At 37.9% G+C, this 17,155-nt stretch overlaps 1 protein-coding gene across 2 annotated transcripts in view; it reads left to right on the forward strand.

Moving 5' to 3' along the window:
* The window catches only part of tecrb (trans-2,3-enoyl-CoA reductase b), a 63,049-nt gene that overhangs the window by 43,352 nt on the left and 2,542 nt on the right, over nt 1-17,155 (forward strand). For both annotated transcript variants that reach the window (XM_088932072.1, XM_088932071.1), the window contains 7 exons: nt 919-1,022; nt 2,691-2,806; nt 3,539-3,644; nt 3,973-4,045; nt 5,394-5,437; nt 8,599-8,656; nt 12,778-12,866. In XM_088932072.1, coding sequence (XP_088788198.1) covers nt 919-1,022; nt 2,691-2,806; nt 3,539-3,644; nt 3,973-4,045; nt 5,394-5,437; nt 8,599-8,656; nt 12,778-12,866 — 590 coding nt within the window. The remainder of the gene's footprint in view (nt 1-918; nt 1,023-2,690; nt 2,807-3,538; nt 3,645-3,972; nt 4,046-5,393; nt 5,438-8,598; nt 8,657-12,777; nt 12,867-17,155) is intronic.

Raw genomic sequence — 17,155 nt, forward strand, 5'->3', positions numbered from 1 at the left:
TTGATTTCTCATACTGTATCTCTTAACTTGAATGTGAGGAAAAGTCCTGCAGTTGGTGTTACTTTAGCAGGTGTGAGCGCCTTTCTGTTTACCACCCTGCATGACCAAAGCCCAGGACTGGAACTGACGAATAGTTAAATAACTTGCAGGCAGGTTTCTCCAGTTGGTGTAACTAATGGGTAATAAAAAAGACCATTTGAATAATTTGAAATGAATTATTTGGTCCAAAGCCAAGTTTATTCTCTATTGTGAATTGTTCAACATTCAGGCTGAAGATCTGTCAAGTGAGACACAGGAAAGGAAATTAAAAATTCTTTTCATCATTGTTTTAGGAAATAAAGTTGGATTTTTTTGGAAATGGATATAAATGGCACAAATTAACACATTTTATTTGGACAAAAAAGCCTTCAAATTACACTATGATATTATAGCTGTGGTCGTGGTCATCATCACCGTTATCATTTTATGCAGACTGTCAAGACTTTTCAAAGTGCGGTAGACCATCTTTAAAACAAAACCGCTGTTCAAAAGATCAAAAGATTAGTACATCAGAAAAATTATAATGAAAAGTACATTTAAAGCTGGGTTTGTTTCTTTATAGTATTGGTAGATTTTTTTTCTCTTAACAAAACACCTTATAAAGTTAATTGTTTCAGATGATTTTTAAAACCTACTGAATAGTATCTAAAAGCAAGATCACCTTGCAATCTGTGTTTCATTCCTGTAATTAACCTGCAGGACAGTAAAGGGGTTAAGGAACCAATAATTCAGAAAAAGAGATATAACTCTATGGAAACAATAAATAAAAACACATTTACTTCAAAATTAGCTGTAGTACTCACTGGAAGTAAGTGTAGCAACATAAGCCAGGAGTGATATGGTAGCATGCTATTCTCTTCCTCCTTTGTCTCTCTGCAGAAGGCAAGTCTCTAAAAGATGAAGATATTTTGCAGAATCTTCCAGTGGGGACCACTGCCACTCTTTACTTCAGGGACCTGGGAGCCCAGATCAGCTGGGTCACTGTAAGTGCTATCTGCAGATGTTGGAAGAGATTTAAGGGCAATATTTAAGATTAATCTTTTAATCCCACCTGACAACCACAAATGACAAATGGAGGCCTTCTCTTTGCCAGAAGACTACTTGCAGTACCTCTGCCCCATTGAAACCCATCCTGAAACACTGGGTTTGTTATTGTATTCGGATAACAACGATAACAATAGTGGTATGTGTTCAGAATTTGTGATGAAGCCTAGTGCCAGCCTGTACGTTTTATAAAGCATTTTATTTTTCACAGTATTTTAACCACCTACAAACCTGCTTGAAATGTATAGAGACTTGGATTTCTGTGTCTGAGTTATTTGAGAGTTTGGCAGACCTTTTGATGTAATATATCTTTGTTTCAGGTCAATCATTATTGTTTAAATGGGATCATGTTTATCTGGAGGCCTCCAGTTTGTGAAACACTCCCAGTTGTATTGAATATTACAGGGGTCTTACATGAACTATGCCAGATCTAAATTTGACTTCAATATAGGTCACTTTGGCCTGGGGGGATTAAAGGTTATATAAATACACAGAGCGGTTATGTGATTACATATCCAGATAGCATATTTATAATGTATATATATTTTCTCATGTAATACTGTGTTTCTGAGCAGAAAAAAACATAATTCATTATTTAATGGACACCCTTTCAACCCATTGGTCCCTTAAACTGGGAGTTTACTGTATTTATATACAGATTGCCATATAAACCAAAAGTTTGCTTACAGAATGTCTTTCCTGGCTTTTAGCTTTCTTTTTTGGATGCCAATGTGATCCCAAGCAGATAACTGGAACTTGTCATAGGAGTGGCTGAACTTGCCCTTTAAAGAAAAAGAAATCCTTAGAATTCCCTCCACCCCTCCGTCTGTCTAGAAACTTAAAGAGGTTAACAGAAAAACCAGTTGTTTCAGTACAGAGTGCTTGAAAACCATATAGTAGAGACTTTTCCATATAGCAGAGACTTTTCCCCTTAACTTGTAAAGCAATTGAGTAAGAGAATTAGGAATGGCACCAAACTAAAGATTTGGGATTATATTTAACCTTTTTACCTAATGTCAAGGTTTTAGAATATAATTACATATTCTGTTTGTACAATATTTTTCTCATTTCATTTTGAATACAGCCTGGCCAGGCTCCCTGTTGTGCATTCAAGCACCTTGGACAGCATTTCTTTTTTGTACGGTAATGAGGTGGCTGTTGTCAATTGCTTACCATTTTTAAGATGAAAGCCTGATGTTGTTTCTCTACAAAAAAAAACCTTAGTATAATTTAAAGTTAATTTAAATTTTTTCAAAGTTTTTCAAAATTTTTAAGTTTTTCAAAATCTGGGATATTTTTAGTAATGGCATATCCCCATTATACAGTAGATCCAGTCTTTTACAGCTTTCCATGGTTTTCCACAACTCCCACTCCTTCCAGTTGGGAGACCGGAGCCTAGAACACTATTGGTCCCAACCCTCAAGCCAAATTTCTAAAATATTGGTGATTCTATACTAGGCTGCTGTTAACTAAAATTATTTGAAATTCAAAATTTTCAACCAAAGAGGGAAATGTTTCTGACAGTGTATGGTAAGGTTTTCATAAGATCTTTAGAGAGAGGTTGGCACAAATTGCTTAATGGTGGCAGTGTCTCTTTCCTTTTCTAGGTGTTCCTGACTGAGTACACTGGACCTCTTCTCATCTACCTGCTGTTTTACTTCAGGGTCCCCTTCATCTACCCACCCAAATATGACTTCACCACAAGCAAGCATTGGGTTGTACAGTAAGCAGGAGCTTTGACTCTATTTTTTGCACAGGTCAGATTTCACCTCTCTGAAGTCACCCTCCTTGAGAGGTTGCCAGAGGAGGGACGTTGCTTTTGTAATGCTGACTAGGGGATTGTTGAATAAATTTGATTGGCCATTCTAAGTGCGTCACCAGTTCGATTTCATAGAACGCTCTCAGACAGGCAACAGTGCAGTATGTCCTTTGAAATCTGCAAATGTCAGGGGTGTGTACTAGTGTTGAATTCATCACAAATCTTCTGGATTCAGATGCTGATGCTACTAGTTCTAGGACAGTGTTTATAGTGGAGTATTAAAGAAAATAGTATTTAGGTATCAAATTTAGGACCCCTAAAATACAAACGGGTCCTGTGGAAGGGCCTAGCAGTTAAAGGATCCATGTTAGTAAATTTTATCGAGAGGCCAGAATACATTGCAAGTTCACAAATACAAGATGTTAATGTTCTTCCTTGGTATTAATTCCTCATGCTCCTGTTACTGAGCCCAAGCTTTGATCTTCAGACTGAACTTTGGCTCAGTTCAAATTCTTTCTTTTGATGGCAAGGGAGTTGAAAGTGCAAAATGTATTTTGTTTATATTTTTTCTTCTGAATTTTGACATTTCTAGTACAGGTCATTTTAGTTTCTCTAGTTTTACTCTGCTCGAGTTTTAGAATAAGTGTGTACAATTCTGCATGTAATTAACAGACTGATCTTTGCTCCATCCCTCAGCCTGGCCTGCATGTGTCACTCTTTCCACTATGTGAAAAGGCTCTTGGAGACGCTGTTCGTTCACCGGTTCTCTCATGGCACCATGCCACTAAGGAACATCTTCAAGGTAGGAAGGAGCCACGGGACACTTTCAAAACTTTGCCTGCTTCACAGGCTTTGTATGCATTTACCATTACACAATCATATGCTGCTACAGTGTTGTAATAAAACAGTGAAACTGCTGTACATCTGTAGAAGAGCACAATGGAAGAGTAGATCGTTTGAGGAAGACATTAGTAAAATGTTGGATTCCAAACTGCTTGGATTCTGGAGGTAATTATTTCAGGGCCCTCTCTGGCTTACTCTGATCCTCTAAGGATAAAGCGTTGGCTTAAAATGGGTGAATGGATGATTAAAATAATACAATACCTTGATTCTAACACTTTTTGTCACAGAACTGTACGTACTATTGGGGCTTTGCAGCATGGATGGCATACTACATCAATCACCCTTTCTACACGCCTCCAAGTAAGTACTGTATCTGTTCTGTGCACAGACAGGCCTGTTCTTACTGTTCAATTGCTGTGCCTTTCAGATGGCTGCCAGAGAGAAGAAAAACATCAAATATTTTAACCTGTGACTGTACTAGTTGATACAGTGCCTTGCAAATATATATTTACTCTCCTGTGAAGTTCCCCATTTTGAAGGCTTCTGAGTGTCAATCATGACACTTTCAAATCAGACTTTGTTTGAAAACAATCTATTCCATCATGCCAAAAAGTGTTAAAGCTATGTACTGTACATGCCATATTTAAAGTATAATGGAAGATTCTAAATTGCTTAATTATTTAACCCCTTTGTAACTGGAATCTTAAGTCCATTCAAGTGGAAAATAATAGTTTGAAAGTTCACAAAAGTAGTGTAATAGCCTGTTTGTAATTTAACTTGACTTCAGAGTAAATGCATCTCTGTTAAGTTTTCTCAGGTATAGAATTTGTTCTAAACTTGCATAGAAATACAAAAGATTATAAATGTGACCAAGGATATTAAATCTTATGATGCAGATGTGGCAGAAGGCTTTATATGAAGGCCTGGCTACTCAGTTTTGAAGTACAGCCTGATCTAAGCAGTGTCTGTGGATTTTTTTGTACTCCTTTTCTGATCTGTGCCTTTCTGAGACGATATCCCTGAGTATTTTTTCTTGGTTTCTTCTTGGTTTTCATTGTTGAATCCATGCTTGAAATTCACTACCTGACTGAGGAACCTTACTAAGAGAGATATATTTATTCTGAAATCATGTGACCCATTATTATTGAACACAGAGGCCATCCGACTAATTGTGAGAATACTTAAGCAATTGATTTTTCTTGGAAGTTTATACTGACATTTAAGGTCATTTCACACATTAAACTGTTTAGCTTGAGCATTCGAGTTTTGATTAAAAATATTCACTATATTCACCATATATGTGACTTTTAATTCAGCAAAACAGGACATGTTTGGAAATGGTTGCTGAGTGGTCCAGCTACTCATTTGGTCCTGGTATTGAGCCCTATAGACAATTGTTTGTTCAAGTCTTGGCTGTGTCAGTGGTACTCATATGATTGGCTTATTCCATCTCAATCTGCAGCTCTCGGCCAGTGTGAAAACATGTGCTTCCAAGTGCAAAGTGTACACAAACTTTCTTCCCTCTCTGTCGGTCCAATGATTGTATGGTGAGATTATTTAACAATTTAGAATTTCAAACTGAGATAGTAAAAAAAATAAATAAATAAATATTCTGTATTTCTCCTTGCCTGTGCTAAGTGGCTGGGTTGGTGATTAGTTGGCAATTTCTGTGACGAGTTACTAAATTGATTTTTATTTTTGTTTACAGTTTATGGAGAACAGCAAGTGAAGATTGCTCTAATTATTTTCCTGGTATGTTTTTTTAAGACCTGGCTTGTGAATAATCTAGTTTAGATGTACTGCAGAGGATTACTACAGACAGAGGATTCCAAAGTCCTTATTTTAGTACTTTATGGTCATATTGAAGAGACCTGACTACCTGAAATGAGCTCCCATACATTCAATGGTCATCCCCTTTTGGAAGCTAAATATAAAACATTTTACTCTTTATTTTTCTCAGTTAATAGTGCATGTCAAGACATGGATATAAAAAGCCTATACACCCTTATTGAAATTGCAGGTTTTTGTGATATAAAGCCAGAAATCAAGATAAATCATGTCAGATATTTTTTCATCTTTAATGTGACCTTGCAACCAACAAAACTCAAGAGAAAAACAAATAGATAATTATTAGGGAAAAAAACTACAACACCCTGGTTGCATAAGTGTGGCCCCCCCCGCCCAACTAATACTTTGGGGAAGCACCTTTTGCATTTATTACAGCAGTAAGTCTTTCTGAATAAGTCTCTGTCAACTTTGCACACCTGGACCTTGCAATTTTATCCCACTCTTCCTTGCAAAAAAGTTCAAGCTCCTTCAAATTGCCAGGGGATCTCTTGTGCGCAGCCCTCTTTAGGTCATTCCACAGGTTTTTTATGGGATTGAGGTCTGACCTCTGACTGGGCTATTCCAAGACTTTGATCTTCCTTTTCTGAAGCCATTCCTTGGTAGACTTAGATGTGTGCTTTGGGTCATTACCATGTTGGAAGGTGAAATTCCTCTTCATCTTCAGCTTTTCTGACAGAGGCCAGCAAGTTTTGTGCCAAAATATCTTGATATTTGGAGCTACTGTAGTCATTATCCCATCTATCTTGACTAGAGCCCCTGTCCCAGCTGAAGAGAAGCAGCCCCAAAGCATGATGCTTCCACCACCATGCTTCACACTAGATATGGTGTTCTTTGGATGATGAGCTGTGTTATCTTTGCACCAAACATATCTTTTAGAATTAAGGCCAAAAAGTTCACCCTTTGTCTCATCAGACCATAAGACATTTTCCCACATGTTTTAGGGTGATTGTTTTGCAAAATTTAGACAGGTTTGGATGTTCTTTTTTGTGAGAAATGGCTTCCGTCTAGCCACCCTACCCCATAGCCCAGACGTGTGCAGAATACCGGAGATTATTGTCACATGCAAGGAGTGACCAATACCTGCCAGAAATTCCTGCAGCTCCTTTAATGTTGCTGTAGGCCTCTTGGTAGCCTCCCTGATAAGTTTTCTCCTTGTTCTGTCATCAACTTTGGACGGTTGTCCTGATCTTGTCAATGTCCTTGTGGTGCCACATGGTACATCCAATGCCTTTGATATTCTTTTAAACCCCTCTCCTGATCGGTACCTTTCAACAATAAGATCCTGTAAATGTTTTGTCAGCTCCTTGCAGACCATGGCTATCCCAGTACGATGCAACCATGAAAGTTTCAAGGAAATCATACAGGAACAACTGATTTTTATTTGGTGTTAATCAGAATCACTTTCATTAATGGCAGGTGTATGCTACTTACCTTTGAACATGATTTTGTGTGATTGTTTTATAATAATAATAATACACTTTATTTTATATAGGGCCTTTAAAAGTGGCTTCTCAAAGCGCTTTACAGAATGACAAAAACAATAAATTGAATTTTGGACATACTGCAGTTTGTTCAAAGTAGATTAAGATACCCCAGTGAGTAGAGCATTACAGTATGCAATTCGAGAGAACACAAATGTGTTGATCAGCTTTTCAGCCACAGTTAGTGATAGCATAGGGCGTAGTCTAGCGATATTTCGGAGGTGAAAAAAGGATGTTTTGACAATATGCTGCACATGAGGGTTGAATGTTAAGCCAGAATCGAATATCACCCCAAGGTTTTTCAATTTAGACTGAAGCTCAAGTAAAGAACCATCTACAGATAGGGTTACAGGACTGGCTTTACGAAGTTGATGGGGGGTGCCAATAAGCATGACTTCAGTCTTGTCACAGTTAAGATTAAGGAAATTTTGAGTCATCCAAGTTTTTATGTCAGAGATGCAATTATATACTGTAGAATAGAGACAGCCACATCAGTGTCAAGTTTGGTATGGATGTACAGTATATTTGAGTATCATCAGTGTAGAAATGATAGCTGAGGCCATGTGATCTTAAAAGCTGACCAAGCGGAAACATGAAAATACTGAAGAGCAAGGGGCACGGTATTGAGCCCTGAGGAACACCAGACTTAACGACCAATTTCAGACCTATACCCATTAAGAGAGACAAAGTGACAGCGATCAGTGAGGTAAGACTTGAACCAGTTGAGAGCAGTGTCAGAAACTTCAAACACAGTATCAAGACGATAAAGTAAGATGTCATGGTCAACAGTGTCAAAAGCAGCACTGAGATCAAGAAGGATGAGTATAGAAAGAGAACCAGAATCAGTAGCTATTAGAAAATCGTTAGGTTAGGTTAACTGCGAACACAGCTACAGCCCCCATTATAAAAGGGTGTGTACAGTTATGCAACCAGGGTGTTGTAGGTTTTTTAATTTCAGTTGTTTTTCCTAATAATTATTTGTTTTTCTCTTGAATTTTGTTGGTTGCAAGATCACATTAAAGATGGAAAAATGTCTGACATGATTTATCTTGATTTCTGGCTTTACATCACAAAAACCTGCCATTTCACTAAGGGTGTGTAGACTTTTTATATCCACTTTCTCCGGGGAAAAGAATGCAAGGAGCACAAAGTAAAAGATTTCTTTGAATTGAATTGAACACAATTTATGGATCAAATCACAGTTTTATCTCTTATTGTCAGATGTCACATCATTGTTTTGTACCTTCTTGCTCTTAGGTGAATCATATTATTAATGCACAGAGTGGTTTAAAGTAATGTGTGCAGACGAGAATAAGGAGAGTTATAAATCAAGTCAAGTTTCACAGTGGTGTTTTCATCATTTATCTTTGTAGGTATTTCATGTTCCAAGGGGTAATTGCAAACTTATGTAATGCCTTAATCTTTAAATGAGAACAGAAGAGTTTGCTGTATAACAGCAGTGAATATTACATTTTCATGTAATATTCATAAAAGCACTTTTTAGGGGTCCCTTTCAAATACCTTCCCTGTGTTAACATCAATACTTCATTGTGGAATACAACTTTGTATTTTTTTCCTCTACAGTTCTGTCAGATCGGAAACTTCTCTATTCATATTGCGCTAAGAAACCTTCGGCCACCAGGTAAGCGTTGAAGAGACTTATTAAACTGACATGGGTTAAGAGAGCTGGAGATCGTACAGCCTGGATGTGTATGTTACGACCCAAGTGTCTAGGGGTAAAGGGGTGTAACATTTAGGATAATTTTTGGATACAGGTGGGTTCTGGTGAGGGACTAGGAAGCGTGCCAACAAGGGTTGGTGCAAAAGTGATTATTTTAAGGTGAATAAGTGAGTGGTACGTAATAGGACACAATAACACACAGTGAAAAGGAACTAGAGTGGTGCCAAAGAAAAGAAAACAACAAACAGAATGGAACTGGCTAAGAAAGTGAGGGAAGCTGACCTAACCACAAAAGAAAACCCAAAACTTCAGCGTCTTCAAACGCCCTAGCTAACCTTCACTGACTACCCAAAACCATACAAGACAAAAAAGGCACTCACCCGTACTAAACTAGTGTGACTAATACAAAAATCAACTACGTGTGCAAAATGTACCCAACAACCTACACTAACCCTATACACAAAAGTTCGCACAAATACACAAATGAACTACGAATACCAATAAGGGAAACCAAGAGTAGAAACAAGTAACAGGGTACAAAAGAACACGGAGGTTGATACAGTACATCTGGGCAAGGTAAAGGCTAATGAAGGAAAACACAAAAACAAACGAAAGTACAAAGAGGCGAACACAAACCAACAAAACAACAAAGCCGAAGCTGTATGAAAACACACACACATGAAGCGAAACGAAGCTGAAGCAAAACCAAAAGCGAAACGAAACCAAAGCTAAGCCGAGCGGGACCGAAGACAAACGAATTCAGAAAACCTCCAACTTATATACTAAATAAGCTGCACTCTGATTGGCTGAGAAGCTGATTTATGATGACGTCACAGGGAAACAATTATGGAATGATGGACCAATGGAGGAGGGAGAACAATCAAGGTCAGGAAGTGTGGAAGATAGTAACAAAACACACATGGACCACACACTGGGATGTAACAGTGTACAATCTGGAGTCTCTTAACTGGTGCTGAACAAATGTTTGCACTCTGTTTCAAATTCTATGCTTCCTTTACAATTATGTAGAAAATTGATTCCTGTGATCTTTTTATTTTAAACATAAAAGTGAAGTCTCCAGAGCAAAGAGAGATGGCCTTTCAAGCAGGCTAGCTTTCTTGAGTGATTAAGGGGATTGACTTAAAATTAAAGACACATTTTCTTTAAATGCCATTTGCTAAATGTTACAAAATTGTAAGTTGCTGGTGGCTTCTTGTTTTCTTAACAGATTTCAGCTAACTTTAGCTAGCTTTTCCTAACAAATTGCGACAGGGGTTCCTAATATTTTGGCCAGTCTTTGTGCAGGTGCACTACTTGTTTTACAGTTGTTTTCCCATTGGATGTCCACTGGTGTGAGACACTCCTGTCTGTATAAAATGTATCTCTTTAGTGAGTTGATTTCATTGAGCTTCTTTTCAGTGAAGACAATTATAACTAATCTCCGCCCTATTTAAACGTCATATGTAATATATCAACACAACGTGAAGTGCAAGCCCATGTTTGCCCTCTAGCAGGCATGTGACTGGATGACTGCACTTTTCAGGCATCCAGTCAGAACTGTATTTGGTTATTTTTACAAGGCTGATGGGTGCAGGCCAAATAGCTTTGTTTAATTTGTCAAGATCTTGAGTAAAAAGGCATCGTTCTGAGGTCTGTTGGGGGAAAAAAATACTGTAATTCATTTGACGAATTCTCAGTTCCCTAATGCTAACTTCAAGAATTAAGAACCATTAATTATCAAATGAAGACTAAATAATTTACTTGCTTTATTTTCTGTTTTTGAAGTAAAAGAAAAGGCTAATTTATTGTGCCTTCAGAAAGCACCAATACTTTTTTCAAGCAAACATTTTACGCCATTGATATATTTATGAAGAGAAGTGGCAATCAGTTTTTCGGGCAGCAAAGGTGAGAGCAACATAAGATTATTGTACTTGCCAGCACCAGAGAAAGGGAAGTTCTCTTATGGCTGACAGTCATCCTGAATATTAAACCAACAGCATTTCAACCTCAGTGTAAAGGTTCACAGTACAGAAGTTCACACAGCTTATATAAAGTTCTGTTACACTAGCAGTGGCTAGGGAAGAGCTTGCAGTGGAAATGATTGTTGTTTGAGAACATTTTCAAGGAGAGAAAGATGGGAATGTGTTAAGAAATGGATACAGAGAATTAAGCAGAAGATGAAGTGTGCTAGGCTCAGGGTATTTTGGTTATACTAAATATGATAAGAACTCACAAACACTACTAGTGTTGTGGCTTAGGTCTACTAATATACAAGGTCATGTTGCTGTGAAGCAGCCACTTTTTTTCTAAACCATCTTCAGCAACTAGAAGCATTTTGTACTAAACTAATATAAAATTGTAACCACTCCAATGCCATTGTAAACATGTTGAAGCAGTATTAAATGTATGCTTAATAGAGAAAGCAGCCTTGATGCTCTGTGAGTAGTATAAATAACAGTCGGATTGCATAAATTTTGTATGTGTAATAGCATGCATGGCTTACGTGCATTTTTCTGAACATTGGTTTCTTTGAAAGATCAGTTTTGTATAATGCACAGTGTTGTTGTCCAACAGCATTTTTAAGGGCAGTGTTGAAGGTCGGACTCGGAACACGTGTGTATGGTTTGATGGGGAGTGAGAATTTAACATTGGATTAATTTTTCATCGCCTCTGCTTTTCCATAATTGCCAGAAGATCTCTCATCTGTTGACACCATCTGTGATAATTGCTGTCGTGGGTCTACCTTGGCTTAAGTACTTAAAGTACACTTTGTAATTCAGATTACTGGCTTTTGCATCGTGCTTGTCTCTTTTATGTTCTTTGTCATACTTTGTCACTGTCACAGCCTCCTTTGTTTTGCCTCTTACTCAGTTCAATTCACTTTTATTAGTAAGGCTTAAAATTAAAAATAGTAAATATTTCCTTAGAATTTATTCATTCATCACCACAAAGCCTCTAATCTTAGTAGCACAGAGTGCAAAGCTGGACTGAGCACAAATAATACTTGCACATCTTTTTACAATCAAAGTTTTTATTGCAAACTCACAAGCTCAAACAAAATGTTTAAACACAAAATTACTTATTTGTCAGCAGATATCTTAAAGAAAGTAAAAAAGCTGAGATATCCTGCTTTCATAAGTATTCAGAATCCTGTGCTCTGGTAGTTTACAGAAGTTAAATAAATTGCACTAACATGGATATAATTGCCTTACCATTGGCCTCTGACTGTCTGCCATTGAAGTGATTATTGCATTAACTAGATAAAATCTCCAGTCTATTTAGGGATCATTGGTGAGGCAGTGAATTTTAAGAAAAGGTAGAAAAAAGACTAAAGAACATTGTAACAAAAATGCATACATAAGAAAAAAGTCCAAAACATTCAAAGTTTTTGGATATCCCAGTTAGCGCTGTTAGTTCAGTCAAGAAGTGGAAACTGCATCACGCTACCCAGACACTGCCTAGGAAAGGCCATTCCTGAAAAGTCAGCATCCTCACAAGAAGGAGACCTGTGAGGAAAGCCACTGAAAGGCTAACAATGAACCTGAAAGAGTGGCTGAGAGTGGAGTGAAGGTGCATCAGTCAACTATATCCAGAGCTCTAACACTGGCCTGCATAGGAGAGTGGCAGGGAAGAAGCCCTAACTCAAAAAGAACTCTTAAAGCCCATTTGGAGTTTGCCAGACCGCTTGAGAGTGATCCAGCTATGTAGGAAAAAGAAAAGCAAAAGATAATGCAATGCTTTTGAATAAATTATCAAGTCAAGCAAATATGCTTAAGTAATGTGGGGGCGAATATGGAGCTTGCCATGGATTTGAAAGATTCACAGGTGACCACTGCAAACATGCAGAGACTCCACCCTGATAAACACTGGTGGTCAGAATTGAACTCGGGACCTTGAATCTGTAAAGCAGCAGTGGTATGCCTCATAAAGCCATTGTGTGGCCTAGCAGTTTTTCAAGAGCAATGTATGCCATCAGTATTTTCTAGATTATCAAACAATCATGTTGTCAATTATCAGATGATCATTTAACATTAACCAAAAGTTGATATGATTTTAGACTGGCCTCTTTCTCTGTCCCCTAGGCTCCAAGACCCGGAAGATTCCCTACCCCACAAAGAATCCCTTCACATGGCTCTTCTTGCTGGTCTCTTGTCCCAATTATACCTACGAGGTGAGTCTCCCTGTTTCTGGACCACGAAGAGCAGTGGTTGCTGGAACATTTGTTAGTTTTTAACTTTAGAAATTGCTTTTCTTGAGTTGGTCTTTTTTGGATCTTTCATACTTTAATGTGAATGCTACAGAAACAAAGAAAAAAATATGTAACACACCCTTCCCTATAAATGAAACGTGATCTGGATTTGGGACTGAATAATTGAACTATTTAGTGAGTAATGTCAAGTAACACTTGTTGATTGTTATTTATGTCAAAGAAGGATGGGAGGCAGAATACAATATAAAGCAGCCAGTTTGTGAAAATTCCTGACTTATTCATTATTCACAAGAACCTAAGAAAAGTTACAAATGTAAGGAGGCTATTCAAACCATCTCGCTCATGTGATTATTGAATTTTTCACTCAAGAAGGTGGTAAGGCAATTAGCTACCAGCAAAGTCATATCAGTTACAACAATAAGGCTGGGTAGCTTGTTCCACACTTCTAAAAACCCTTTGCATATGTGCTGTTATAAAGCTGGGATGTGTGCATAAACAAATTTCTATGGTTTTAGTAGAACTGATCATATTTCATATAGCAAATTATATACCTGTTCTGTAAATAAAATATATCAAAGCAAAAAGCACTTTTCCTCTGTAGAGTAATGAGGCTAATGCTGAATCCACGTCGCTGCTATTTAGAATGATTTTTTGACCATTTAATAAGGCCTTTTGAATTATTTTCTGTTAGTTTCTTGAAAGCAGATACTTTGAAGGAGATGAAAACAGTTCTCTCTCATCCTAACGTTAATCCCACATCAGCAGGGTCCGCTTGTCGGCGCCTCCATTTGGTGGTTTGAACCAAATCTTTGAGCTGACGTTACCATTAAATGCAACCGAGAATACTCCAACCAGCGCATCGCTCCACCTGCCATCGGAGTGGAGTGGGGTGGGGGGGGAGGAGAACAAAATAATGTAGCCAATTCATAGAAGGGGATTATTAGGAGGCATGGGAAATTTGGCCAGGACGCCGGGGTTACACCCCTACTCTTTTCGAGAAACACCCTGGGATTTTTAATGACCACAGAGAGCCAGGACCTCGGTTTTACGTCTCATCTGAAAGACAGTTTACAGTATAGTGTCCCCGTCACTATACTGGGGCATTAGGACCCACATGGACTGCAGGGTGAGCACCCCCTGCTGGCCCCACTAATACCTCTTCCAGAAGCAACCTTAGTTTTTCCCAGGAGGTCTCCCATCCAGGTACTGACCGGGCTCACACCTGCTTAGCTTCAGTGGGTTGCCAATTGCAGGGTGACATGGCTGCTGGCTCCGAAGGAGATGAAAACAGTTAAAATGATTTAATTAAATTTTTATGAGCTCAGTTGAGTACATATATTAAACATAATTCACATTTGTACTGTGCAAAACTGGCACACTGTTGCACCCTGCTGGTGTCATGGCTGGGTGTTTGATCACCTGTACTTATGTTACAGTTATTTTCAGTGTTAAATTCAAAAACTGAAAGTGCAATTTGTTATAATGAGTACTAATATTTTTCAGCTCATCTTAAACAATTTGTTTTTGAGATGTAATTGAAGAAATAGAGGCCAGAGAGAATGGAGCATTTTCTAGTGTTGCAATTTACTCTTTTACTAATACAAAGAAGAAACTATTTAAACAAAGGATATTTACAAGAAACTTTATTTATAATTAGTAATGCAGAACATAAGAAAAAGTAAAGATCTCTATTATAATAGAAGATATTCTGAAAACCTAATCTATTTTTAATGAGAGTGATTTCAGTCCCAAAGTTTCCACTTTCCCAGTGGGCACACTGGTTATGTGTCTGTCCTGTTAACCAAAACTTCTTTCTGAACAGAAGTTGTCTATTCAGAAGAAGATTATTTCATTGAAAAAGGATAGATGAATTACAGTTTAAAATGTAAATGTGTGAGACTAGATATTAAGCAGCATTGGGATCTGTATAACATGTCACCTGAGATTCATATAGCAAAAGAAAAAATATATTGCAAATATGTATAATTTGACTGCAATAGTGCTTTTCAAACCCCTCTAATCTTGTTTCAGGCAATTACACAGCACTGAAACTGCCTGTGATAAAGTTACTAACGATCTTATGGCTACTGATTCTGGTTATCTACTGTATGTATCCTTATTCTCCTTGACCTCAGTGCTGCTTTTTACTCAGTCTCAAGATGGCAGTTAAAATGAAGTAGGATGTCATGATTAACAATTTGGAGTTTGTGACATTGCTTTTGCTTTTAAGTGGGGTTTCAGTTCTGATCTTGGGTTCGTTAAGTTGTTTTTCTCAGGGCTCGATACTGGACACCTTTCTGTAGCCTTTACATGTTCCCACTTGGTCAGTTTTTAAAATCACATGGTCTGAACTCTCATTTCCATGCCAACAATACTCAAATCTATGTCTATACTAAACCTGACACTGAAGTAGTTTCTGCACTCTTTAATTGGATCTCTGACATAAAACCCTGGATGACTCAAAAGTTCCTTCATTTAAGCTGCAACGAGAATTAAGTCATGCTTCTTGGCACCTCCCATCAACTATCTAAACTGAAGAGTTTGGGGTGATATGTGTGTCTGGATCAAATGTGCAAAATATTATAAAAACATAATTCTTCCATTACAGAAATATTGCCAGACTACATCCTATGTTGTTTCTGACTGTAGCAGAAGAACTGGTCAACTAATTAGTCTTTTCCAGAATTGATTACTGCAATGCCCTTCTCGCTGTGGTATCTAAATTCACACTAAACAAACTTAACAAACTTAGTTTGGCAGCCAGAATCTTGACCAGGTCTCGTGCAAGTGATTTTATTCCTCCTGTACTGTAAAATCCTCATGCTTACCTTTAAGGCTCTTCATGGCTTGGCACCTTAGTCCATTTCTGGTTTATTATCTTTCTACACTCCACCTCATAATTTTTGTTTGTCTTTCTTGTCTCCTGTTTGTCACAGAAGCTCACTTACACTCTATGGGTGACAGGGCCTTCTCTAGTTATGCCCCAAAGCTCTGGAATTCTATCTCAAATGATATTAGAGAGTCACCTACCCTAAGTGCATTCAAATCCTGATTCAAAACTTTCTTCTTAAGAAAGGCTATTATGTAATTAGCATCTGTCTTCTCCTTGCATCTTCTACTACATTTCTAATCCCTTATGTATCTTTGTGCTAATTTTGTTATCTCTTATATTTGTTATTTTTTCCTGTAAAGCAGCTTGAGAAGTTGCTTTTCAAGACCTTATAATAATAATAATAATTGTTTTCACTTGTATAGCGCTTTTCTGGACACTCCACTCACAGCGCTTTACAGGTAATGGGGACTCCCCTCCACCACCAATGCGCAGCATCCACCTGGATGATGCACCGGCATCCACAGTGTGCCAGAACGCTCACCACACATCAGCTATCAGTGGGGAGGAGAGCAGAGTAATGAAGCCAATTCGTAGATGGGGATTATTAGGAGGCCATGATTGGAAAGGGCCAATGGGAAATTTGCCAGGATGCCGGGGTTATACCCCTAATCTTTTCGAGAAATGCCTTGGGATTTTTAATGACCACTGATGGTCAGGACCTTAGTTTTTTACAGTATAGTGTCCCCGTCTGTGGGTGAGCGCCCTCTGCTGGCCCCATTATCACCTCTTCCAGTACCATCCAGGTACTGACCAGGCTCACACCTGCTTAGCTTCAGTGGGTTGCCAGTTGTGAGTTGCAGAGTGACATGTCTGCTGGCTGTTCATGTCAAATAGTTTATCATTATTAATAATTTAGCTTTATAATATTGTTTTCAGATGGTCATTGCATGTGGTGGAACTGACACAAAGGAATCCTTACAGAAAACACTGAACTTTTAGTGTTAATAAAAGTTTATAAATTGACAACTGACAGCATATTTATTGACCCTTTTTATTCTCCTTCCTTTCAAATGACCTTTCTTTCAAAGGTCAGTAACTTTAATTCTGTGAATAACCTTTCCTTTATACAATTATTGTCTTTTTACAGTTTATCCAGAAGTATAGTTTATTGAGAAAGATGAAAACTTTGGAGTCATCATATAAGGACATAAAGATAACAAATAATAGGTGGCCCTTGGGCTCGTCTTGCCCATTTAGTAGTCATTAATTGATTGAGAATTTTAGTTGGCTTTAGATGGAATTTAAATGCACTTTAGGTTGTTGTTTTCTTTAATAATCTGAAGGTGAGAGGCAGGCAGCTCCATCCATTCAGGGTGTTTTTGGTATGGAATGGCACTGGCCATGGAGATGTGCGATG

Source organism: Atractosteus spatula, chromosome 14 (genome assembly GCF_055471065.1).
Source record: "Atractosteus spatula isolate fAtrSpa1 chromosome 14, fAtrSpa1.hap1, whole genome shotgun sequence".
Classification (NCBI taxonomy): Eukaryota; Metazoa; Chordata; class Actinopteri; order Semionotiformes; family Lepisosteidae; genus Atractosteus; species Atractosteus spatula.